The sequence below is a fragment of the Gordionus sp. m RMFG-2023 genome, chromosome 2 (assembly GCF_954871325.1).
Source record: "Gordionus sp. m RMFG-2023 chromosome 2, tfGorSpeb1-WG-v2, whole genome shotgun sequence".
In the NCBI taxonomy this organism is placed as follows: domain Eukaryota; kingdom Metazoa; phylum Nematomorpha; class Gordioida; order Chordodea; family Parachordodidae; genus Gordionus; species Gordionus sp. m RMFG-2023.
In genome coordinates this window covers 58,668,253-58,691,602 of record NC_088776.1, presented here as the reverse complement: position 1 = coordinate 58,691,602, position 23,350 = coordinate 58,668,253, and the positions used below count along the sequence as shown (strand labels likewise).

The 23,350-nt window shown below is 26.8% G+C and overlaps 1 protein-coding gene across 1 annotated transcript; it reads left to right on the top strand.

The window, feature by feature from the left end:
• The first annotated feature begins 602 nt into the window (after positions 1-602).
• Positions 603-5,973, top strand: LOC135924512 (uncharacterized). The gene is made up of 2 exons (XM_065459569.1): positions 603-710; positions 5,782-5,973. The coding sequence occupies exons 1-2, from the start codon at positions 603-605 to the stop codon at positions 5,971-5,973; spliced, it is 300 nt and encodes a 99-aa protein (XP_065315641.1).
• The last annotated feature ends 17,377 nt before the right edge of the window (positions 5,974-23,350 follow it).

The window sequence follows — 23,350 nt, the reverse complement described above, 5'->3', positions numbered from 1 at the left end:
TAATTTTATTTCTACCCTAAACAATTAAATTAATAAATTTATTTGCTTTTTAAAAATAATTTTTTATACCAAAACAAAAATGTTCAAAAATTACGTATTTCTATTGGCGATATTAGTAAGTATTTTATATACAATATGTAAAACAAGCTATTTTTTTATTAATTATAAGAGTTTTAAGAATTTTGTAGTAAAATAAAATTTAAACTGACTTATCTCAAATAATAAAATTCATGAGTCAAGGTAAATTTTTTTTACTATTAAATCTTCTAAAATAAGCCTGGAACCGTTTATGTTGCATTCTATTAATTTAATTTTTTTAATCTAGATTTTCTTTGGTCAATTTTAAACATTTAATTTAGTGCATTAAAAAGGTGGAATTAGATATATTTATAATCTTTCACACTAATGTTAATTGTTTAATATATAGTTATCAAAGTCAATATACATTACTTCGTGTAAAGTATAATATTCATTAATTTATTAGCGATAACAGACGATTATATCTTCTTTTATATTACATTGGCAAATAAAAAAATGTATTTTTTTAAATATAAAGCTTTCCCTAGTTAGTTGCTCAATTGCTTTCCCATTCCGAGGAGGATATGGCGGATTCCGTGGAGGCCACGGAGGATTCGGTGGAGGTTATGGAGGATTTCGCGGAGGATATGGTGGCGGATTTAGAGGGTATGGTGGCCACGGAGGATTCGGAGGTCATCGTTTTGGATAAATAGGGTCAAGACTTGACAAAGAATACTAACCACCTAACGATCCTCATTATATATATTATACATCGTTATACTAAACCAAAAAAAAATGTAAAATACCTTCATTCTTGTAATATTTTATTGTGATAATAAAATGAATGAATAATAAATAAAAAAAATTTGTGTTAAAATTTGATTTCTGTATTCAAAATCAACCTCTAATCGTTTGAACTCGTGATTCTATTTGATTTAATTTTCCGATTTTTCAACAAATTTTAAATTATTTTGTTTTCCCAATACCTTTTTATGAATATTATTTTTCAAAATCAACCATAAAATCCTTCAGTGTTTTTATCAGCTTTACTTTTAATAAAAAAAAAACCAGACTCGAAGATCTATAAAAAAAATTTTTTTAAAGATTCGATGATAAATTATTCTTCATATTTTAAAATATTGCAACAAATAATTTAGAGGGTACACAAGGGTATAATTATTTGGAAGGTAGGGGGTGGGAGGACTGTTTAGAATTGCCTCGGTTTCTAATGCCAGGTTTACCACACTTACTAGCTGCAGCAATTTTTAAATGTCAAAATCTCAGCTACTAAATTTTAAAGTTTCCTAAATATACCTCAAAATCTTCAACATTCTAAATTTTAAATAATCAAGTTTTTGAAAATTTTTATATACAAAATATATTTGATCAAGAAATTCAAATTCCCTCAATCTATGATATCCACTTTTACTTAAAATTGTTATATTTTTTCTTCTTAACCAATAAAAGAACGCAATTTTCCATAATTAGTGGCCATACCATATTAGCTAATTTGTATTAATTTTAAAATAATAACACGTAAAGAAAGGAAAAAAAAAGACAAATGCTTAATAGAATTAGTATTTATTTTTAAAAAAGCTTATTGATTAAAAATTATTTGTCACGATACCTTTAGTGCCATTTTAGATTTTCAGCTTTAATTGCACACTTATTTCATCCGTTATCTTAATACCATATTACTTAGGAAAATAGTAAGACAATTTTTAAACGTAGCTTTTTTATTATTAATTAACGAATAAAAAATTTAATTCCTCGGAAATGGGAAAAAATACGAACAAAAATTATTTATTTCCTTTTATAATTTTTATTTTGAATTTACAAAATATTTATTTACTAAAATTATTTTAAGCTATGATAAAAAAAACGAAGGGTTAAAGATAAATTATGTCAATATTTTCTCAACAAAAAGGTAACATTTTTTAACACACTTAAAAATTGAAAATTTAGGAAAATATTCCAATAAAACTACACTACTGAATAGGTAAATCTACAACTGTAGATTTACTCATAAATGCTTTTTCTCAAATAAATCTTTATATTAAAAAATTTGAAAATAATAAAATGGTAGGTAGTGGGAGTCATGTTTGATTAACCTAAAATTATAGAATAGAAATCGCTGCCATATTTTATAAATTTAATGTTTATTCTTCAAGAAAAAATATCACTCCTATAAATTTAGATCAAAATATAATTACTCAAAAACTTCTTGCCCGGTCTGACATACCCAAGTCATGGTTTATGTTTTAAAAACTACTTAACCAAAATTAATAAAAATTTAAGTCATATATTCTAACATAAATTTAAGGAAGCTACTTAAGATATGAGATCTTAATTTTAAAAAAAATACATACATTAATTTTTAGACGTTTTAGAAGTCATATAGACCCAATGAGAGCAATGCGAACTTTCTTTCAAATATTATATAAACCTTACTCCTCATCTAGCCTCCATTTAACCTTAACCTGGTTTAAGCGATTGGTTCCACAACCCAAATATGTAATCCACCCAGGCGCCTACGCCGGAATTTGGTCTGGGGGGGGGGGGATAATAAATTTTTTTAAGAAATAATATTTTTAATTAAAAATACTAAGCATAAATTTATTAGGATTAATAACTTTTCTAATACACAGTTTTAAACTAATGTGAATTAAAAAAATTATATATATAAACCGGCATTTAAATGTGAATCATAAAATATAAAGTGAATATGACCCACGATATGAATCACCTAAATGACCCAAAATTGAAATTTGAATTTTTTGAGCTTTTAAAATATATAAAGTATAAAAAATTTAAATGTTGTAAATATAAATTAATACACAAAAAGTTTCTTAGGAATAATTGTATTTTGTATGTTTTGAGCTAATTTTTCAATTATCAATCCTTGCTTGGCGTTAAATGTCTATGAATATTCAAAAGATCCAAATCATTCAATCTACTTTCAGATGTTGTATTTCATAGGTATGTTTTTCACAGACTTGCAGGCCCGGCCCCTGAGCCGGACTGTATTTTAATTTTTTTAAATATACCCGGGCCGGGCTCGTAATTTTTTTTTTAAAAACACCCGGGCTGGGCCTGAAAATTTTTTAAGAAAAAATATCCGAGCCGAGTTGTATATTTTAAAACCAAATATTTGAAATCGCCATTATTAGCTATAAATATCAAAAATAAATATAATTTATTTTAAAAAATTCGGGCTAAGCCAGCCGGGCCGGGCCTGAAAATTTTTTAAAAAAAAACCCGGGCCGGAAAAAATTTTAAAATAAAATCTGGGCCTGGTCCTGCAAATGGTACCTCTGCAAGGCTCTGTTATTCTACTTAAAAAATTGAATGTTCTCTCATTAGTTTACTAAAGAGCTGCTAATATATATATAACCATTTTAATAATTGGGAGTATAATCTAAAATGTGTTTGAAATAAAAAGCATCCATAGCATTTTTTGGGACTGTATCAACCATAGTTAATCTTTTAATCATAATTATTCAGCTAATAAGGCATCATAAGATATTTTAACATCTTCATGATAAAAATTTAACAAATATTTATATTTTTTTTCTATCACCATATGAAAAAGGTTGGGAGAGGGGACATTTGTTTTATAATACTCTTCTACTGATCCTATATTAATGTTTTGATGATGAGCTTGCTTGCTGCAAGTCGAGGGGGACAAATATTTAACACGTATAGCTCTGCTTTTGACTCAACAATAACATATAAAATATGAAATTCTTCAACAACACTAGCTCTATTTCCTTGAGTTCTAATAAAATGCTCTCCGCTATTCTCATCTTCTTAATCAAGTCAATGTTATGTTTTTAAAAGTATTACATAAAATAGTTGTATAATTAAATAATACATTCTAATGAGAAAAAAAATTTGGAATAAGTATTGAATTCAATAATTTTCTTGCTTCTGAGGAAATATTTCTTTCAAGCCATTGTGATATTTCAGTAATAGCATTAAAAATCAGCTCTTCTAACTCCAAAATAGCTGTTACTGTGGCGGAGACTCGATCTCGTTGGACAAGCTTGCAATTTTTTTCTCCCTGTTGGACAAGGAGTTTCAGAGATAATTATTATTTTATTAGAAATTTAGATAAATATTAAGCCACTAAAATTTGAAAATAATAGGTAAATTACGCCAAGGAAAACTTTAAATCGAAATTGATTGATAAAATAACTTAGTAGATGAATGTGATAAATAAATGTAATTAAATATATATATATATATATATGTATATATGAGATAAGAATAAATATTAACAAATATAAATTAATATTAACAATAATATTTTTGAAAAATATAATCCGGCATCTGCATTTTTTGGCTTTGGGGGGGGGGGGGATTTGTCCCCCTGTCCCCCCCGCTGCGTACGCGCCTGAATCCACCTGAAAAATTATAACTTTATTTAAAAAATGATATTTCTATTCCTAATAAATTTTTGCTAGATTATATTTAAAACTAAACATTATTCTATATTAATTATTGGTTGTAATGTATAACGCTCATAAAAAAAATTAGGTGGACAAATATAAACTAAAGATATCCCAAGTTACAATAGATCGTATAACCAAGGCAAGTTATTATAATTTGTAAAGACTGATTCTTCATGTTTCAATTCGATCATTTATGTCAAAACCCTTACTATTAATAAAATTCGGATAATTGTATAATATTAAACCAATGAGGAGCTTATAAAAGTGTTCATAATTTGTTCTTTCTTAAATTTAAATTAAAAAATAAGAACGATTTGATTTCTTGGTAATTTTTCGATCTATCCCTAACAGCGTACAAATATATAATATCTGTTGATCTTCAAAATCAAATCATTTTTAAAAATCATATCAATCCTATAAAGATTTGTAATATTATGATAACTATCACAATAATTTATCAACATCGTATACTGTATAAAATGTAATTACTGCAATTACTTTCCTTTAATGCCAATTGAAAAACAGTACACTTTAAAAAAAAACAAAAGAAGTTGTTAAAAGTTTTTTGATAAAATATCACGAAATCGTTTCAAAAACATAAAATGTAACATAGCAATATCATAATAGAGTTATATACCATATAACACCCTATATGAATTTAAATTTTTTAAAATAGTATATAAAGTCAGTCGAAAAGTTGATTATTACTTTACAATAATAATTTTATTAAATTCTATTTAAACATTGAATTTATTTATAAAAAGTAATTAATAAATCCTTCCTTAACAAAAAAAAAATGTTTAAAAATTACATATTTCTATTGGCGATATTGGTAAGTATTTTATTTACAGATTATATTTCTATAAAATAAATTAAGTTTAATGTTATTATTTAAAATTTAAGGAATCTAGTTGTAAAATAATTATATTTCAAAAAATGAATAAAAATCATGCTAGGTAATTTTGCGATTAAATCCTTTAATAAGTCGCAAATCGCTAGTATGATTTGAAATTAATAACCATTAAAACAATTAGGTTATGTGAAACTTTTATATCATTGATTTGCTTATTTTATTGTTTTTAAAAAAATGAATTAAGAATTTTTAACCATTGATTTCTATTTATGACTTGAATTTTGTTATATTGACCAATTTATTTTTTAAAAATTATTTTTTCTAATTTATTTAAAAATATAACTATTCACTAGATTCCTAAATTAAAATGTCATTTTTTAAAAATAATATTCGATTAAACTTTCCTATTACATTAGCATTATATATAATACATATTTTTTTTTTATAATATAAAAGCTTTCCCTTGTTAGTGCCTCCATAGCGTTTCCGTTTAGAGGAGGTTATGGTGGCTTCGGTGGAGGTTACGGAGGCTTCGGCGGAGGTTACGGAGGATTCGGTGGAGGTTACGGAGGGTTTCGCGGAGGATATGGTGGCGGATATAGAGGATACGGTGGCCATGGAGGATTCGGGGGCCATCGTTTTGGATAAAATCGCATCAAAATTTCAACAAAGAATATTAACATCTTACTAACTCATATATTACACATTTTATTACCAAACGAAAAATTGTCGTATATTTTACTAGTTTATTTGTCTTAGATATCATATAATGTGAAATAAAATTTTAATTTATTTGATAGCTTTTTATAAGATTATAGTATAACACCAAAAAAGTCAGATTAGACTCTAATTGAAACCTGTTCTGTCAGACTAGGGCAGACATTTTCTCCTATATGGAATTGCAAAAATATGCTAATTATTTTGTTTTCCTAAATATTTTTCTTAAAATATAAATTTTCAAAAAAATAACCAAATCTAAATAATTATATAATTAATAATTTTTTTAACTTAAAAACTTTTCCCTTTCATTTAAATAAATATTAATTACATAGTGCTCGATAAAAAAAAGAATCAGTATTTTTATAATGTAATTTCGGATCCAAAATTTTTTCTTGTTGGACTTTAAAAGATACCAAAATTTTTGATTCCTTAAGAATTAGAAATAATTTTTAAGCTCTTCGATATTTGAAAAACCCTTATAATATGTAAAATTCAAGCTTAAGCTCAAATTATAACTTATTGTTACAAGTAACATTTGAAAGAAATAATCGTTACATTATTTAAAAAGAAACTAATTGACAATTTTTTAATATTAGAAACAGTAAGCGGCCTTCTTCCAAATTTGTGGTGACGAATGGTGAGTTATAATTTTTTGATGCATTATTTCATTAGATATACTATTTGTATTTGATTCGAATTATTCGTTTTTTTACAGAATATTTTTATTGCACCTCAAATTAAAAAAAATAGTATCACAATAACGTAGTATCAAGTTATTAAAGTAATTTAAAAATATCTTAAAAATGTTTATAATATCAAATAAATTTTTATGGCATAGTGTTTATCTTATTCTTTTCGTTTTTTTTAAAATAAGGCATGCTTTTTTTTTTGGACAGTAAATTATTCCCAACATTTGTTTTTAGATACTATTTAAGATTTTGGTATACTATTATTTGATATATTTTTTTATATTAAATAATAATAATATTTGAATTCAAAATTCATTTTATTTCATATGAGCATACAATTTAAATAAATATATATATTTAAAAAAAAATCAAGTTCAATATAAGAAATAAAGTGGCGTCTGAAAAATATTTAACGAGATCCATCTGTTATTTCAAGTGAACTTTGGACTATTCATATAGTCACCTATTTTTCTTAAAGATTTATGGACAACCTAAACTCATACCCAATGACAGACGTGCAGTGTCTACATGAACGAGGGGGGGGGGGGGGTAGAAACAATTGGCATCCTATTTTTTTGAGGGGGGTAGGGAATAGGCGGCTTTAATAGGGTTAGGATAAAAATTTTGGGGATTATCTATTAAATTTTGAGATCAAATATGCTGTAAAAATTAATACTTTTATTATAGACCTATTATAATACAATTCATTAACCTAATCTATATTTTGCAAACAATCATAGACATATTTTCCAAATAAACCTTTCTGCTATCCTTTCAAATGTAATTTAAAAGGTTTAGACATTTTTCAACAAGCTCATAATGCTATAATAATGAATTCATTGTAAATGGTGGGGGTTTTGAATTTATTATCTAAAAAATAACTTCTTTATATTCATAAAATGTCGATAGTTAGTAGTAGTGATAAAATAATTTAAGCTATTCTTTTTAAATTCTGAAAGTGTATCTTTATAATTAAAAGGGTGAAATTAAAATTAAGGAAACATCGGCGCCGAAGGCGGCAAAATTTTTTTAAGGGGATAGTTATAGGTTTTTGAAGGGGGTTTTGCATCCAGTGAAAATCCTGTCATGTAGACGCTGCAGACGTGTATAAAGATAATATTATCACCAATGGCGAGATGATAATGATTTGCAGAATTTTGAGAGGATACCCGAGGAATTACATAAGGAGGGTACTAAAATAGACAAGCTAAAAATATCTACAAATTCTGTAAAAAATTTTGGTTTCAACATAGTCAAATCAGGAATTTATCCTATCAAAAAGAAAATTTTAACTATTCAAGAGATCCCCACACCTACGGATAAGAGATAAATTTGAGCATTCTTGGGATAACAAATTATCAGGAGCGTTTCCTACCAAATTTTTACTGAGTTGCTGCGCCGTTACATATACTCTCTAGTTCTGGATTAATATAGAAGAGGCAATTTTTGTGGAATTGAAAGAAAATGATGACGACAACAAAATCTTTGGTAAAATAATTTTGGAGTGTAAAGCCTCGAAAGGAGGATTTAGGGTGCTATTGCTGCATGAATTACGAAATGAGACTACAACACCAATGGCTTTTGCATCGAGAACATTATTTTCGACTGAGAGCTCTTTTGTTTGGAATGGAAAAGTTCCATAGATATTTATATGGAAGAAATATTATTTTAAGAACAGACACAAACCATTGGAGAAACTGTTAGGAAATTGTGAATTACCGATTATCAAGATGAACATTTAAATGGCTGATTATATATTTGAAATAATATATAAAAAATGGAAGTGAGAACGTGCTAGCAGATGCACTATCTATTCCCTTTATTTTTTTATTTTAATAAAATACTCTCAAAAAGTGTAAAAAATAAAATTTAATAAAAATCGGAACTAAAAACTAAAATGTCTAAAGTCTATGTTATATTTCATATCTTTTTAAAAGGTTATAATATTCAACGTTAGGTTAATAATATATTTGTTGTACAATAATATAGCGTATTTATTTAATATTATATAAAAAGTCAGTTAAATTGAAATTATAGAATAGTGTATATATATACACAAGAATTGAGAATATACCATTGACCATGTATCATGAGGTTTCTTCAGATTATAAGAACTTTATTCTTTTATTTCCCATATATGTATTTGTGAAAAATAACTAAACACAGCAATAATTTAAAATTGTTAATAATCTAAAATATTGTATATTAAATTAATAATAATATAAAACAATAATTAATTTTAACAATTAAAGATTTTAAGCAAAAAAAAATATTATAATAAATTGACAATTTGACACCAATAAAACGACAAACATAAGATCGACTACAAATGAAGATAAAGGAAACGAATAATGAAGCAAAGCAAGTTTAAGGTGATACTAATTCTTAACATGAACAAGGAGTGAAAGAGGAGACAAGATGCTAAATAAGATAAAAAAAAATTATATAGATAGAGCTTGGTCAGGAATTTATAATAATGTAGATTCAAATCAACAATCGTTTTATCCTTAGATAATGATATAATAGAATGGGGTGGTAGATTAATTATTTCAAATGTTTTACATAAAAAAATTTTTTAGAACACCTATATAGGAGTCAACCATAAATCGAAATCATGAAGTCGATACTACCATTTTATTGTTTGTGGCCGAATTGCGATAGTGATGTGGATGACTATATTAATCCTGGTCATGAATGTCAAACAACACTACCAGGAATGGTAGAGCAGTTATACTTTTGTGATATTCCAGGGAATCCATGAAAGCGGTTGCAAATCGATTTTGCAGGATTAGTTGATTCGTTTTTTAATTAGTAGGAGTGGATTCATATTTTAAATAGTTGGTAGATAAGTTGATATCCACAGACAAAAAATAAATTAGGGTCTTAAGAAGTGTTACAAGATTTGAAACGTGTAGACCACTGGTTTCAGATAATGGATAGCAATTGATTTCAATGGAGTTTGAAATTTTTGTAAACATGGAAATATTCAACTCATTAAAGTAAAACTATACCACCCTAAATCTACTAAAATATTTCTTTAATATATTATTTTTTAGAAAAAAATTAACTAAAGTTATAATATCCCACTAAAATAAATAATTTACCTTAATAATAATTACCTAAATATGTAATAAAAGAAAAAATGTTTACTATAACTACTGACCAGGGGATATATATATTAATTTATTTGGCCAAAATTATTGGAAGATAACTGATAGTGACATATTTTTCATTTATATTTATAAAGTATATATAAATAAAATTTTGTTATTACAAATGTTTTAAATATTTTTTTTAAAAAAATACTGGCACCTTCGAATAAAATATGGAAGAAATTATAATTAACAAGCCAAAATAATACCTTTCGAAAAAGAAGCAAATTTTTTTTATTTTTTTCAAAATGAGTTAAATATGTAAATCTTAAGATCACGTTTAAATAGTGACAGTGACCCCTACAACGGGGGGGGGGGGTCCGAAGCAACTGCTTCTATAAATTTCTATGGGAGTACTTATTTTATTTTTTTTAATTTTTAAAATTTTTTTAAAAAAAATTTTTTTATTTTATTTTTTTAAAAATTTTTATGGTCGATGTTTAGCAAATTAGTTTGTTATCCGATATTTCTTATCATAAAATTATTTTTCCACTTTCAAGATTTGGCGCAAAATTAAAATTTTATCAAAGGGAATAGTAAAAATTTAAATATTAAATCTTATATATAATCAGTTATAATTTTTAGATCATTGTCAAAATATGCCCAAAAATATTAACCAAAAAAAATATAAATGCTTATCTCGCAATCAAGCCTTCTGGGGGAACAGGCAACAAGATGGCAATATGATGAGCCTTATTAAACTTATTGCAGATTCTGAGCCTGTTCTTAAAATGTATATACAAGATAATGAAGAAAGAAGAAGTGAGAAAAAAATTAAGGGATTAAAATCTAAATTATCTTCAAATCTGTTATCATATAATAACATAAATATTCTTATTGAAACCATGAAAAATATGGTTATAAAAAAAATTAAAAAGGAGATTGAATTCAACAGGTGCTATTTAATTATAGTTGATGGCACATATGATGTATCGAAATCAGAAGCAATAGCTTTGATAGTGAGATATGTTGAAAATAGCGAGACACCTAAGCCCGTTGAAAGGCTGATAGACATTTATTGTACGGGAAATACAACGGGCCTCGATATTAAAAAGAATATAATATCCAAGCTTGGCTCCATGAATCTACCCCTCGAATTCCTAGTGGGGCAAAGCTATGATGGCGCCTCAAACATGAGTGGAAGAATTAATGGAATGCAGGCTTTGATTAGAGCGGAGGCGCCAAAGGCAGCTTTTATTTGGTGGTATTGTCATCGATTAAATTTAATAGTTGTTCAATAATGTCAATCAGTAAAAGAGCTGCGAAATGTCTTGGGAATATTAGACGAAATTTACGTATATTTTAATGGTGTTAAAAGATATGAAGTACTCAAAACATGTCAGAGTGATTTACTGACAAAATCACATAGATTTTTACGCATCAAGAATACCACTCGGTAATATTATCTTAATTGTTTCGATATATAATGTTTATTTTATATTTATAGAAGCTGGCTAACATCATATAAGGCGATTGTAATTTTTTTCCTACTTTATAATGCTTTGAGGGCAGCTTTGGCAAATTTAAAGGATTCTGAAGATCCTGCCACTTCCACTATGGCTAGTGCTATAGTCTATAGAATAGAAAAATTTTATTTTATTTTATCATTATGTGTTTTGGATAAAATATTGATGATAACAAGCCTGTCTTGTACAAAATTGCAAACCATTTCGAAGGATATAGGGTTTGCAATAAATCAAATTCAATTGGTAAAAAATTGCCTGATTAATATGAGAAGTATAATTTAAATTATTATCTTTTATTATTTTATAATCCTAAAATAGATAATAACACTGAATTTTTGGATGTCTTTTCAAAGGCCCAAGATTTTATGAAGAAGAGAAATTTACCTTTTGATTTTGAAAGTTCAAGACTTCAAACATTTTAATCCAAAAAGGAGATATATATATATATACTTTCATCATTAAATATAATATTTTATTTTAGCTTTAAAATCAGTGTGTTTTATGCTGCACTTTATTTAATTATTATGCAGTTTAGTGAAAGATTTAACGATGAATCGATAAAATTTTTAAGTCAAACATCATTTTTTACCCCAAAGGGAATGGCGGAAAAGGCAATTGTTAAAGATGATATCAAGGATATCTGTGAATTTTATCAATTAAATACAAGTCAAGTTTTTGAGGAAATGTTGATGTTTAGAAACATTTATAAAATGGCTAAAACGGGGGACGTAATTATTACTCGTGACCTAGAGGTTAAAGAAGATTTGTCAGATTCTGAGAATTGTAAATTTATTTAATTAAAATATTTTTACTAATACATTATTTAGCTTCTTCTGATGATGATAATAATTCTGAGATGAATGATTCAGACTGGAGAAACTATTCATTTATTTTACCTTATCATCTGCTTATAAATTTTTCTGCTTTCCCAAATTTAACAATTTATATAAATATTTATTAACTATTCCTACTACATCATGTACTGCCGAAAGGGTCATGAGTAAAATTAAACTAATTAAAACAAGACTTCGTAGTGTCATGAAAGATCCATTTCTTAATAATTTAACCATTTTATCAATGGAAAATAATTTATTTAAACAATTAAATATTGATAAAATTATAAATTCTTTTGCTTTCTCTTCCCCTAATTTATCTAAATTATTAATTTAAAAATAATATTTTTAAAGCATATTTTTTACATTATATTTATATTATAATAAATATTGATGCAATAAAAATTATTTTTGAAATTTATTGGTGTCAAAAAATAATTTACAATGGGGGGGGGGTACTTTAGGGGGTATTCTGCTTCTATCCCTCAAAAAGTGTAGGGGTCACTGAATAGTGAGCGCGAAATGGCGCGATGTTCGTTTAAGCGACGCGTAGTAATTCATCGCTAAAACGTTGGCGTAGCTGTATAATTTATATTGTTGCTTATAGCGAACATCGCGATTACTATACTCGAGACCTTAATATAGATATTAATAATATAGAATATAATGTCAATTATGATATACGTACGTATTCGACTAAGTTGCTGTTTTGGCATTTTTGTTTTCCAAGGCTCCAATGATATCCCAGCTATATTTTAAATTTTTTAAAAAGATGGATTTTTTATTTATAAAAAAACGGAGAAACAGTTTAATGAAACCTTATGATATAGGCAAATATTCTCCATTTCGAAAGCCTTTTCAATTCGTTTTTTGGTCTGTTGTAAAAAGAAATATTTTTTTTTAAAAAAAAATTAAATTTAAAGAAAGAAAAGAAAGAAAGTAAGAAAGAAAGTAAGAAAGAAAGTAAGAAAGAAAGTAAGAAAGAAAGTAAGAAAGAAAGTAAGAAAGAAAGAAAGAAAGAAAGAAAGAAATTTAATTTTTTTAAAAAAACCAACTTTTTCGTTTAAACAGATAATTGGTAGGAGGTAGTGATGTTAAAATAACTAGTTACCTGTAACTAGTTACATTTTGGCTAAAAAATAACTGTAACTAGTTATATTTTTAAAATTGTAACTAGTAACTGTAACTAGTTAAAATTTTTGAAATGTAACTGCCAAAAGTAACTAGTTACTTTTAAAGATATATCCAAATAATTAATTTTATTTTTAATATGTTGTGATAAATTAATTTTAAATTAAATTTATTTTTTAAATAAAATTTATTAATTTAAAATTTTGTGAAAATGTCTGATTGTTCCCAACAATAACACAAATACTTATATGTATGGCAGATGTGCAGGGATTATAATATTGTCAACCTCTAAAGGATACTATATTAGCTAGTATTGAAAAAAGGTAACTAAAATCAAATAATTATTTATAAATTAATAATATCATGTTATAGGTTTAATAATCTTTATGATAATGACAACATCATTGCTGCAATTCTTCACCCTTTATTTAAAACTGACTGGCCTTGGATTAGGCAAGAAAGGAATAAAGCAAAAAAGGAGGAAATTTTAAATTTAATAAATACCTTAATACCTCAAAGTGAATCCCAGACGAATGAATCATGCTCAAAACCAACATCACTTGATGTAGTTGGATTTTTTGACCTAAAGCGCCAAAATATTCTGGATAATGAACTTATAGAAAACTTTATCAAATCTAATAACAACACTTTTTTTTATATAACGATTTCCCAAAGTTAAAATTACTCTTTATTAAATATAATGTTGTTCTAACATCAAGTGCTCCCGTAGAGCGCTTATTCAGTCTAGGTAAGCTCATTTTTGGAGATAAACGAGCACGTCTCCTAGATAATAACTTAGAAATTAATTTGTTGTTAAAAGCAAATAAACATTTATTAGATTCTAATTTTTATGAAAAATAAATATTTTTTTTTCAATGCAAATATATATTTTTATATTCGATGTAAATATTCAATTTTGCGATATTTTTTTATATAAATAAATTATATATTATTTTAAATAACTGATTATACTTTGTTTATCCTAATTTTTTTTATATTAAATAAATGCAGTCAATAAATAAATAATGCGCATATGAAGGATGTATAAAGTAAGTAACTAGTTACTTTTGAAAATAACTGTAACTAATAACTAGTTACTTTTGTAAAAATGTAACTAGTAACTGTAACTAGTTATGTTTTTGCCAATTTAACTAGTAACTGTAACTAGTTATGTTTCAAAAGTAACTTTTAACATCACTAGTAGGAGGGATAGGCCACAGGTACAGAAACAAAAAAGAATTCCACCGAACAGTAACGCCAAAAGAAACACGAGATTTCTATCACGCGTCCTTTTTTTATTGTTTCGTCTGCTTGTATCCGTGGCAAAATTTTGATTTTGTCGATGATTCGAACTGGTTTGATTTACGTTGCTCCCAACATTGTCGGAACTAATTTCGGTTCCGGTGACATTACGAATATAATTACGATTTTGAATCAAGGTGTCGTTTTTTTTCCTGATATCCGCTTTGCGTTTGTCGTAATTAAAGAACAGGGAGTTTTGGATGATCGCGTTTATCCTGTTTATGGTGTCCTTAAACTCTTCGGGGGCAACCTTTTATAAAGTTTATATATTTTTTTTTTTAAGTTATTTTTTTCAACATTTTTTTTCTCGAGGCAGTCAATGGATAAACATCTCCGTCCGGTTCAAGATAACAGCGGTATAAAGATTGATTGACCTATCAAATAATACCGTTAATATTCATTGCTGAGATGTGAATTCATCCTTTTTAATGGCTTAATTCTCAACGACTTTTTACCCCTGCATTAACAGTGGATAATACAAGCATTCAGGCTTATTTTGTATAATTCGCCGCGAATTGGCGCTAACTGTTGAATGCAGGGTAAGAAATCAGTTAAAGCGTTTTGGACTGGTCACATGGAGCGATTTAATAAACACTACTTTCGAAAACGAGAGTGGCATCTTTTATTCGACTCCCAGCTGTTGTAATAATTGAATTTATTAAAATTTTCTATTCGTCTATCTATAAAATCACGTGATCCATGAATTGTTAATTAAAAAATGATTAAATTTTATCTTTAAGAAATACATTCAGGATATATAACAGGAATTTTTTGTAACGGGGAACTTAATCGAAATCGATTTTTTGAAAGAGGTCTAAACCCCTCCCCCGAGATTAATGGATTGCCCATAAATCGGTCTCTGTTTGGTCTGCAGTCTCGAAATGCCCAACCAAACAATTTTAAATTTCTGAACTATAATTTGGGTTAACGATCCTGCCTCCAATTCACATCTCACTAACCTTTACTCCAGCTCCTTACCTCAGATACTTGTTTAATTTTAAATACATCTCATCCAATCAAAAAAAACTTCCTTCAGTTAAATATTCCTTGAATGATATTATCTCGAAAAAAATTTAGTATATAAAGTTAAAAATTACAAGTATTCATAAAAAATAATTAAAATTACAAGTCTATTCAAGTTCATAAAAAAATAAATTCCTAGACTGCATATTCAAATTAATACTTAACAATCGTCGATCACATATTCACAAAGCGAATATAACACTTCCACCCTTAAGACTAACCTTCCACTGCATCTTTCGTTGGTTCCCCATTCTCCCTCACGCTATTGTTACTTGAGGTCTCTACTGCTATTGGACAGAACCTCACTTGTGCATCCCTCCGCACGACCAACATTCTAAACTGTTTTTTTTCACACAATATGGTTCAATTCTTCGTTCGAATCGTTGTCTCTTGGGTACTTTCTGCAGGAGTTCCCCATATCTCTGTTGAGCTTCCGTTATCGCAGCTTCCACCCATCTGTTAGATTCTACTGATCCATCCACCTCTCTAATTTCCATCTTTATAATCTTATTTTCTAAGCGAAAGTATGCCGCCATCTACAAAAATTACTATAAAAATATATACATATTCCATAATCTTCTAATGATCTACAATACATAGTATTCTATCCACATGATAATTCTCTTAACCGTTTTAACCCTTATAAATTATGATTCTCATAATTAGGTCTATCATCAATTTTATTTAATCAAGAATTATGATTCTCCTAATTAAGTCTATCATCAATTTATCTCTTTATAAATTATGATTCACATCATTATGTTTATCATCAATATGATTCTCATAATAATGTCTATCATCAATTTATCTCTTTATAAATTATGATTCTCATAACTATGTCCATCATCAATTTATTTCTTCTAATTATATCCAATATCTCTTTCTTGCCCTAAACTTCTAAGTCTTACTTGTTTCAGGTGTCTATTAAAGATTCCTTCTTGCCCTTCAATTTCTACTTCTACTTTTTTTCTTCTTATATTCTTACTTACTATACCCTTCCCCCATTTAACTGGACTATCAAACAGTAGAATCCATACTAAACTTCCAACTTTATATTTCTCATCATATGCATTTTTCTTTTGCTTTATCTTTTCCTTCAAAAAATCTAATTCAGTTCTTGTTTTTCTGCTGGTGAAATTCCTTTGCCAGTCTTATTATTGTTATATGCAAATAATAACAACCACTATTTTCCCTCTCCATATTTTTCTTTTTTTAACCAGCTTTTGACAATAGCTACCATTCTCTCGGCTTGCCCATTACTTCTCGGGTAATGTGGTGGCGATACTAAATGCTTAATATTCCAACAATCACAAAATTGGTTAAATACTCTACCTTTAAACGCTGGGCCTTAATCTGATAACAAAGTTTCCATTAATCCATATTTACCTGCAAAATCTTTTATTTTAGTCAACGCTATTTTCGTCGTTAAACCTGAAATTTGTTGACAATCTATCCATTTCGATCCAGCATCTACCATGATAAAATATTTTCTTTTTTCGTATTCTAAAAAATCTATATGTATTCTTTTACCTGGAATGTCCGTTTCTGGCCATTTATCTGCTTTATTCTTTGCTGGTACATTAGCCCACATGTTACAAGTCTCACAGCTTCTAGCTAATTCTTAAATTTTACTATTCATCTTGGGCCACCAAAAATATTCTCTTTCTTTATTCTACATTCTTTCTATGCCTTTATGTCCTGTATGTAATACGGCTAATGTATCTTTTCTTAACCTACTCAGTATTACTAATCGATATCCTCTTGAAAAGAATAATGACTCTGACAATATGGCGCGAGGTGCGAGTCAGTAAAAATATATTTTATTAACTAATTTCTTTTACTTTTCTTAAGGTATATATACATTTTCTAAAATATAAATTAGAATACAAAACGAAATACAAAAAGTAAAATAATATAAAAAGTAAGGTTACGCCGTATAAAAAATAAAATTAGATTATAAAAAGTTTAAATGCAAAAAAACAAAAAGTAAGATAAATTAGATTATAACGCAACACCTCTCAATAAACAATTGTCTTCTATATTTAATTCATTCCTCATATTCTTAAAAGCTTGGTCTTCACCATTCTGCCTCTCCTTTCAAACAAGTTCTAATTCTTATTAATTCTTCATCTTTTTTGAATATCTCCTCTACTCTTTCAACGTTATAGGTTCTTCTCTTGTATCTATTTTCAAAGCTCTTATAACTTTACTATTTAATTCTTCTTCTATATATTCTTAACTATTGATTACTGGATCCTTGTCTGCAATGTATTTATTAAACAATCTCAACAATATATCTGGTAAACAATTTTGTTTACCCGCTCTGAATTTTATCTCAAAATCAAAATTACCAACTAAAATTAACCATTTCTGTAATCTTGGTGAAATCATAAGTCCTTTATTTTCTTTCTTAAATAAATATACTAACGGCTTATGATCCGTATATAATACAAACCTTCTTCCAATCAGATATTCTTTGCACTTCGCTAGCCCGAATTTCACAGCCAGAGCCTCTCTCTCGATCGTGTAGTAATTTTTCTCAGTGCTACTAAATCTTTTCGATAAAAATAAAATCGGTGTCTAAACATTATCGATCATCTGTAATAAAACTCCTCCTATACCTTCATTAGATGCATCAACCGCTAATATAATATCTAATTTCTCATTAAAACAATTTAAAATCGGTTTCTCTACCATCTTTATTTTCAATTTTTCGAAACTTTTCTCCCGTGCTTCTTCCCATTCAAATTTTTTATTTTTCTTTAATAAATCATACAACGGTGAGGCAATTTCTGCAAAATTTTGAACAAACCGATGATAATAATTCTCTAAAAACACCTGTACTTCAGTTTTATTATTTGGGGCTCTCAAATTCGTTATCTTATCTATATTCTTTGCAATTGGAGTAATTTTATTTCCCTTTATAATATGTCCTAAATACTTTATTTTTCTTGCTCCAAAAACACTCTTATTCATATTAGCTTTTAAGTTATTTTCTAATATAATATCTAACACTATAACTAACCTAGTATTGTGTTCTTCTTCTGTTCTACCAGATATCAAAACATCGTCTAAATAATAAATTATTCCCTTTATTCCTTGAAATAACGCCGCCATAGTTCTTTGAAATATTGGAGCCGATACTTTTAAACCAAATGGTAAACGACAAAAAGCAAATAATCCTCTATGCGTTGTAATCGTTAATATCTTACTTGTTTTCTCACTCATTTTTATTTGCAAGTAAGCATTCGAAAAATCTATCCTTTAAAAAAATTGTGACTCCTCTTAAATTAGCCAGCAATTGCTCTATTCTAGGTAATGGATATCTTTCGTTTATTTCCCACGGGTTAACTGATACTCTATAGTCTATACACAGTCTTAAACTGTTATCTGGTTTTCTTATGGGAACTAACGGTGTTGCCCACACACTATGCACTATTGGTTTTATAATTCCTTCTTTTAACAATTTGCCTAATTCTTTATCTATATCTTCTATTCACGAAAACGGCAATCTTCTTGTGCAGCAATATTTAGGTCGATAATTTTGTTCTAATCGTATATCTACTTCAAAATCTTTAAGAGTCCCTAATTCTTCTTTAAAGACTTTCTTATATCTATTCAAAATATTCTTTATTTCTTTGTTAAAATTATCCTCAACAACATTCAGTTCTACCATCTTATTAATTCCTTGTTGTTTGTTTTCGACTGTATTTACTTCTATTGTCTTTATATCTCTTGTTTCCTTATTTCTTCTAAGTGACTTCTATATCTAATTAAAAATTCTGGTGTTCGATTTTTGAGTTCATCGAGAACTATATCATGTTTAACTCTTAAACAAGGTAAATCAGTCTTCTCTTTATCCTCACTTCTTATTATCTCATTCGTTATTTTGTTTTACTCACGGACATTTTCAAACAAAGACCACCAATTATACTCAGGACTTATCTTCTCAATGTCATTCCAACCTAAAATAGGCTCCATCTTTAGTGTCGTAATCCATAACTTTACTTCCTTATTTATATCTAACAATTTTATCACATAAAAACCTAGAATTTTAACCATGCTACCGTCCAGCGTCTATATGACAAGATTTTTGCTGGATAAAAACCCCCTTCAAAAACCTTTCCCTACCCCCCTTAAAAATTCCTGCCGCCTTCGGCGGCGGTGTCTTTTTATTATTATTTTCACCTATTTATTTATTGATACTCTTTTCAAAGAATTTATAAAGCATAACTTAAATTAATCTATCTCTACTACCAACTATCGATATTTTGTGAATGTAAATAATTTATTTTTTAGATAATAAATTCAAATAAAACCTCCATTATTTACAATGAATTAATTATTATGGCATTATGAGCTTGCTGAAATATCTAAACCTTTTAAATTACATTTAAAAGGATAGTTTATTTGGAAAACAATGTGTATGACTGTTTGCAATATATAGTTTTGGTCGATGAATTGTATTATAATAATACTATAATAAAAGTATTAATTTTTACAGCATTAATTTTGTTCTATATCATCTCAAAATTTAATAGATGACCATCCAAAAAATTTATCCTACCCCCATTAAAGCAGCTTACCCCCTACCCCCTCAAAAAAATAGGATGCAAACTGTTCCTACCCCTCCCGCTCATGTAGACGCTGCTACCGTCTAATTGTCTAACTTTTATTCTCTTTGCAATGAATCTTTCTTTTGGAAAATATTTATTAAAATCTTTTACACTCATTAGGCTAATCTCAGCTCCTGTATCCAATAAAAAGCATATTTCAATCACCTATTTTTATCTTAATTCTCGGACATTTATTTTTCCTAATTATTTTTTCTAAATCAATTTTATGTACGTCTAGTTCAACTTTTTCCTTTAAAATTTTTTTATCATCAACATTATATTTATTTATATATTTTAAATCAATATTATAATCATTTATTTTTAAATTATAACTAAAATTATAAAAATCAGATATACTATTAATATTATAATTTATAGAATTATCCTTATCTTTATATAGTCATTTATTACAGTCTTCTTGAGCATGTCCTCTTTGACCACATTTTAAACACACAAAATTATTGTCCAAGAAACACAATTGGTAACTATGTGGCCTTTACGTCCACATCTCGCGCAATTCAAATTTTCAGTTGATTCACATTGCCTCGAAATGTGTCCAAGTCCATATCTTCCATAACTGTAACACTTGACTGACCTAACATTATCTAATTGACTTATCTTATTTTCATTTCTTATAACATTTTTAATTTTTTCTAGCTCTTTATTTTCTAATCTTATAATAGATGTATTTCTTCCTACTATTAATCCTAAAGTAACTTAAAACTAGAAACACAAATATAATTATACTTATATTTTCATGTATTAAACTTAATAAATTTATTTGTGTAATATACATAATAACGTACTCAATAACCACTTAATTAAAATAATCTTAATTAATCTTAAAAAAATCAATAAATATAAAAATACGAATAAAACCAACAATATGATAAGAAATTTATATAATATAAACAAAAATTTTCCTTTTTAACCGAAAAATATCTAAAAATTTATATATAAATATATATTTTTTTTTTACCTAGTTCCAAAGTATAATTAGACTGCCTTCAATCTTTTAAAGCCTGGACCTATCAATATAAGGTACCAATGTTACAAATCTTTATATGAATTGTAATCAAATTGTCGAATGCTCGTGGGAGAGACTTTAATGAATTTAATGGAACCTAGTATTAATAAAAAAGAATATATAAAAAATTGAATAATTCGGTTAATAAATCTTATGAAACCAAATCTCGAATGCCACAAAAATAAGTTTCTTCAATTATAAAACCATATATTAATTTTTATTTTAAAATTTTTTCATTTATATACATTTTTTTAATATGCAAAAAAATTACAAGTATATTAAAAATTCATAAAAATAATAAAAATTACAAGTATTCATAAAAAATAATTAAAATTAAAAGTCTATTCAAGTTCATAAAAAAATAGATTCCTAGACTGCATATTCAAATTAATACTTAACAATCGTCGATCATATATTCACAAACTAACAAATTATATAAAAATATAATTTATATTCAAATTAATAATTAACAATCGTCGATCACATATTCACAAACTAACAAATTATATAAAAATATAATTTATATTCAAATTAATAATTAACAATCGTCGATCACATATTCACAAAGCGAATATAACAATTATAAAGACAAATTGGTTTATATTTACGAAACAGAGTCTAGATCGAGAGTCATTAGATATCTTCCTGACCAGTTGCGACCGAGAAGTGGGGAAAATTATGGGACCAGAAAAGTAATGACATATAACTTGATTGAGATAGAAAAACTATTGAATTTAAGACATATTGGACAGAGTTCTATCAATAAATGAATGAACCATCAAGAGTAGATTCAACCGTCTGGAATTGGCTAACGATCACAGCACCTTTATCATCTGATCAAGCGATTGATTGAGATATTAAAAATTTAAAAATCATTAAAATATTTTTTTAATCAATTATGGGGATATGTTATTTATGATATTACTAATGACATTTTATGTATCATTCGATAAAAATATATTATAATTGGTTTTTAAATAAATTAGATCATGTAAGTGAAGAATTGTCGATACAATTAAAGAATGTCAATTAAGAGGAAAGAGATTTAGAGAGGTCATACAAAAAAAACTCTCGAATTCATAATTAATCTTCTTTCTTTATCATACAAAAATTAAAATAAGATTAGTTTAAAAATGTATTTAGAACTACAACTCCCTCATTATTCAATATACTTCTATATGGATTGTTCTTAGCAACCTTATCAGATTCCATGCATATGTCTAATTTTATTTAATTATAATAAAAAATTACTACTATTAACACTAACGCCACTAGGGAGGGGCACCCCGGAGCTCGAGCCAATTTGAAGAGCTACTCAATGACATATATGTCGGAGCTACCTAAAAATTTTTAATTTTTTTATAACACTTATGAATAGTAATTTAGGATGATCTTAGTTAAAAAATAAAGTAATTGTGGAAAATATTAAAAAGAGGTAATTTTGAAAATAATTTTAAAAAGAAATTTTCTACAATTGTAATAACTAGTTACGCCCCTGACTATCAGAGTTTTTACCTGCAGATTCAACCTATTTTTAAAAATAAAATATCTTATATTGTTATATAATAGGAATTAATAAATTAAAATATTATATATTTGGTTATTAAATAGTAATATGTTTAAATTTTATATAACACGCATTCATTAAATTAATTCTGATATATTTAACTTATTCAAATTGTACAAATTATACTTTTATCTTTACTTTTGCTTTTCGTTTTATAACTTAATCTTTTGATTTTATATTCTAATTTTAGTTTTGTAAAATTATATAAATACAAGATTAAAAAATTTATAAGATGAGATGAATTATATTTAGAAAAACCATTATTATTTTCCTATCTTTTCATATATATAAATTAATTTAACTATTTTTTATCTTAACCGTTTTGCTTCCATTATAAATATATATATCTCAGAACCACAATAAACCTTCATTTATTATATAAAAAAGTATGAAATTGAAAAACTGTATTTTAAATGTGCATAAATACATTCATTGTCTATAATTGTTTCATAATATCAATATTACCTCCAGTTCCAACATTTAAAAAATTCCTATCAAA

Coding starts and splice junctions, on each gene's coding strand:
- LOC135924512 (XM_065459569.1), top strand. CDS start 603: ATGGCGGATTCCGTGGAGGCCACGGAGGATTCGGTGGAGGTTATGGAG. Junction 711..5,781: donor TGGCCACGGAGGATTCGGAG/GTCATCGTTTTG, acceptor ATAATATAAAAG/CTTTCCCTTGTTAGTGCCTC.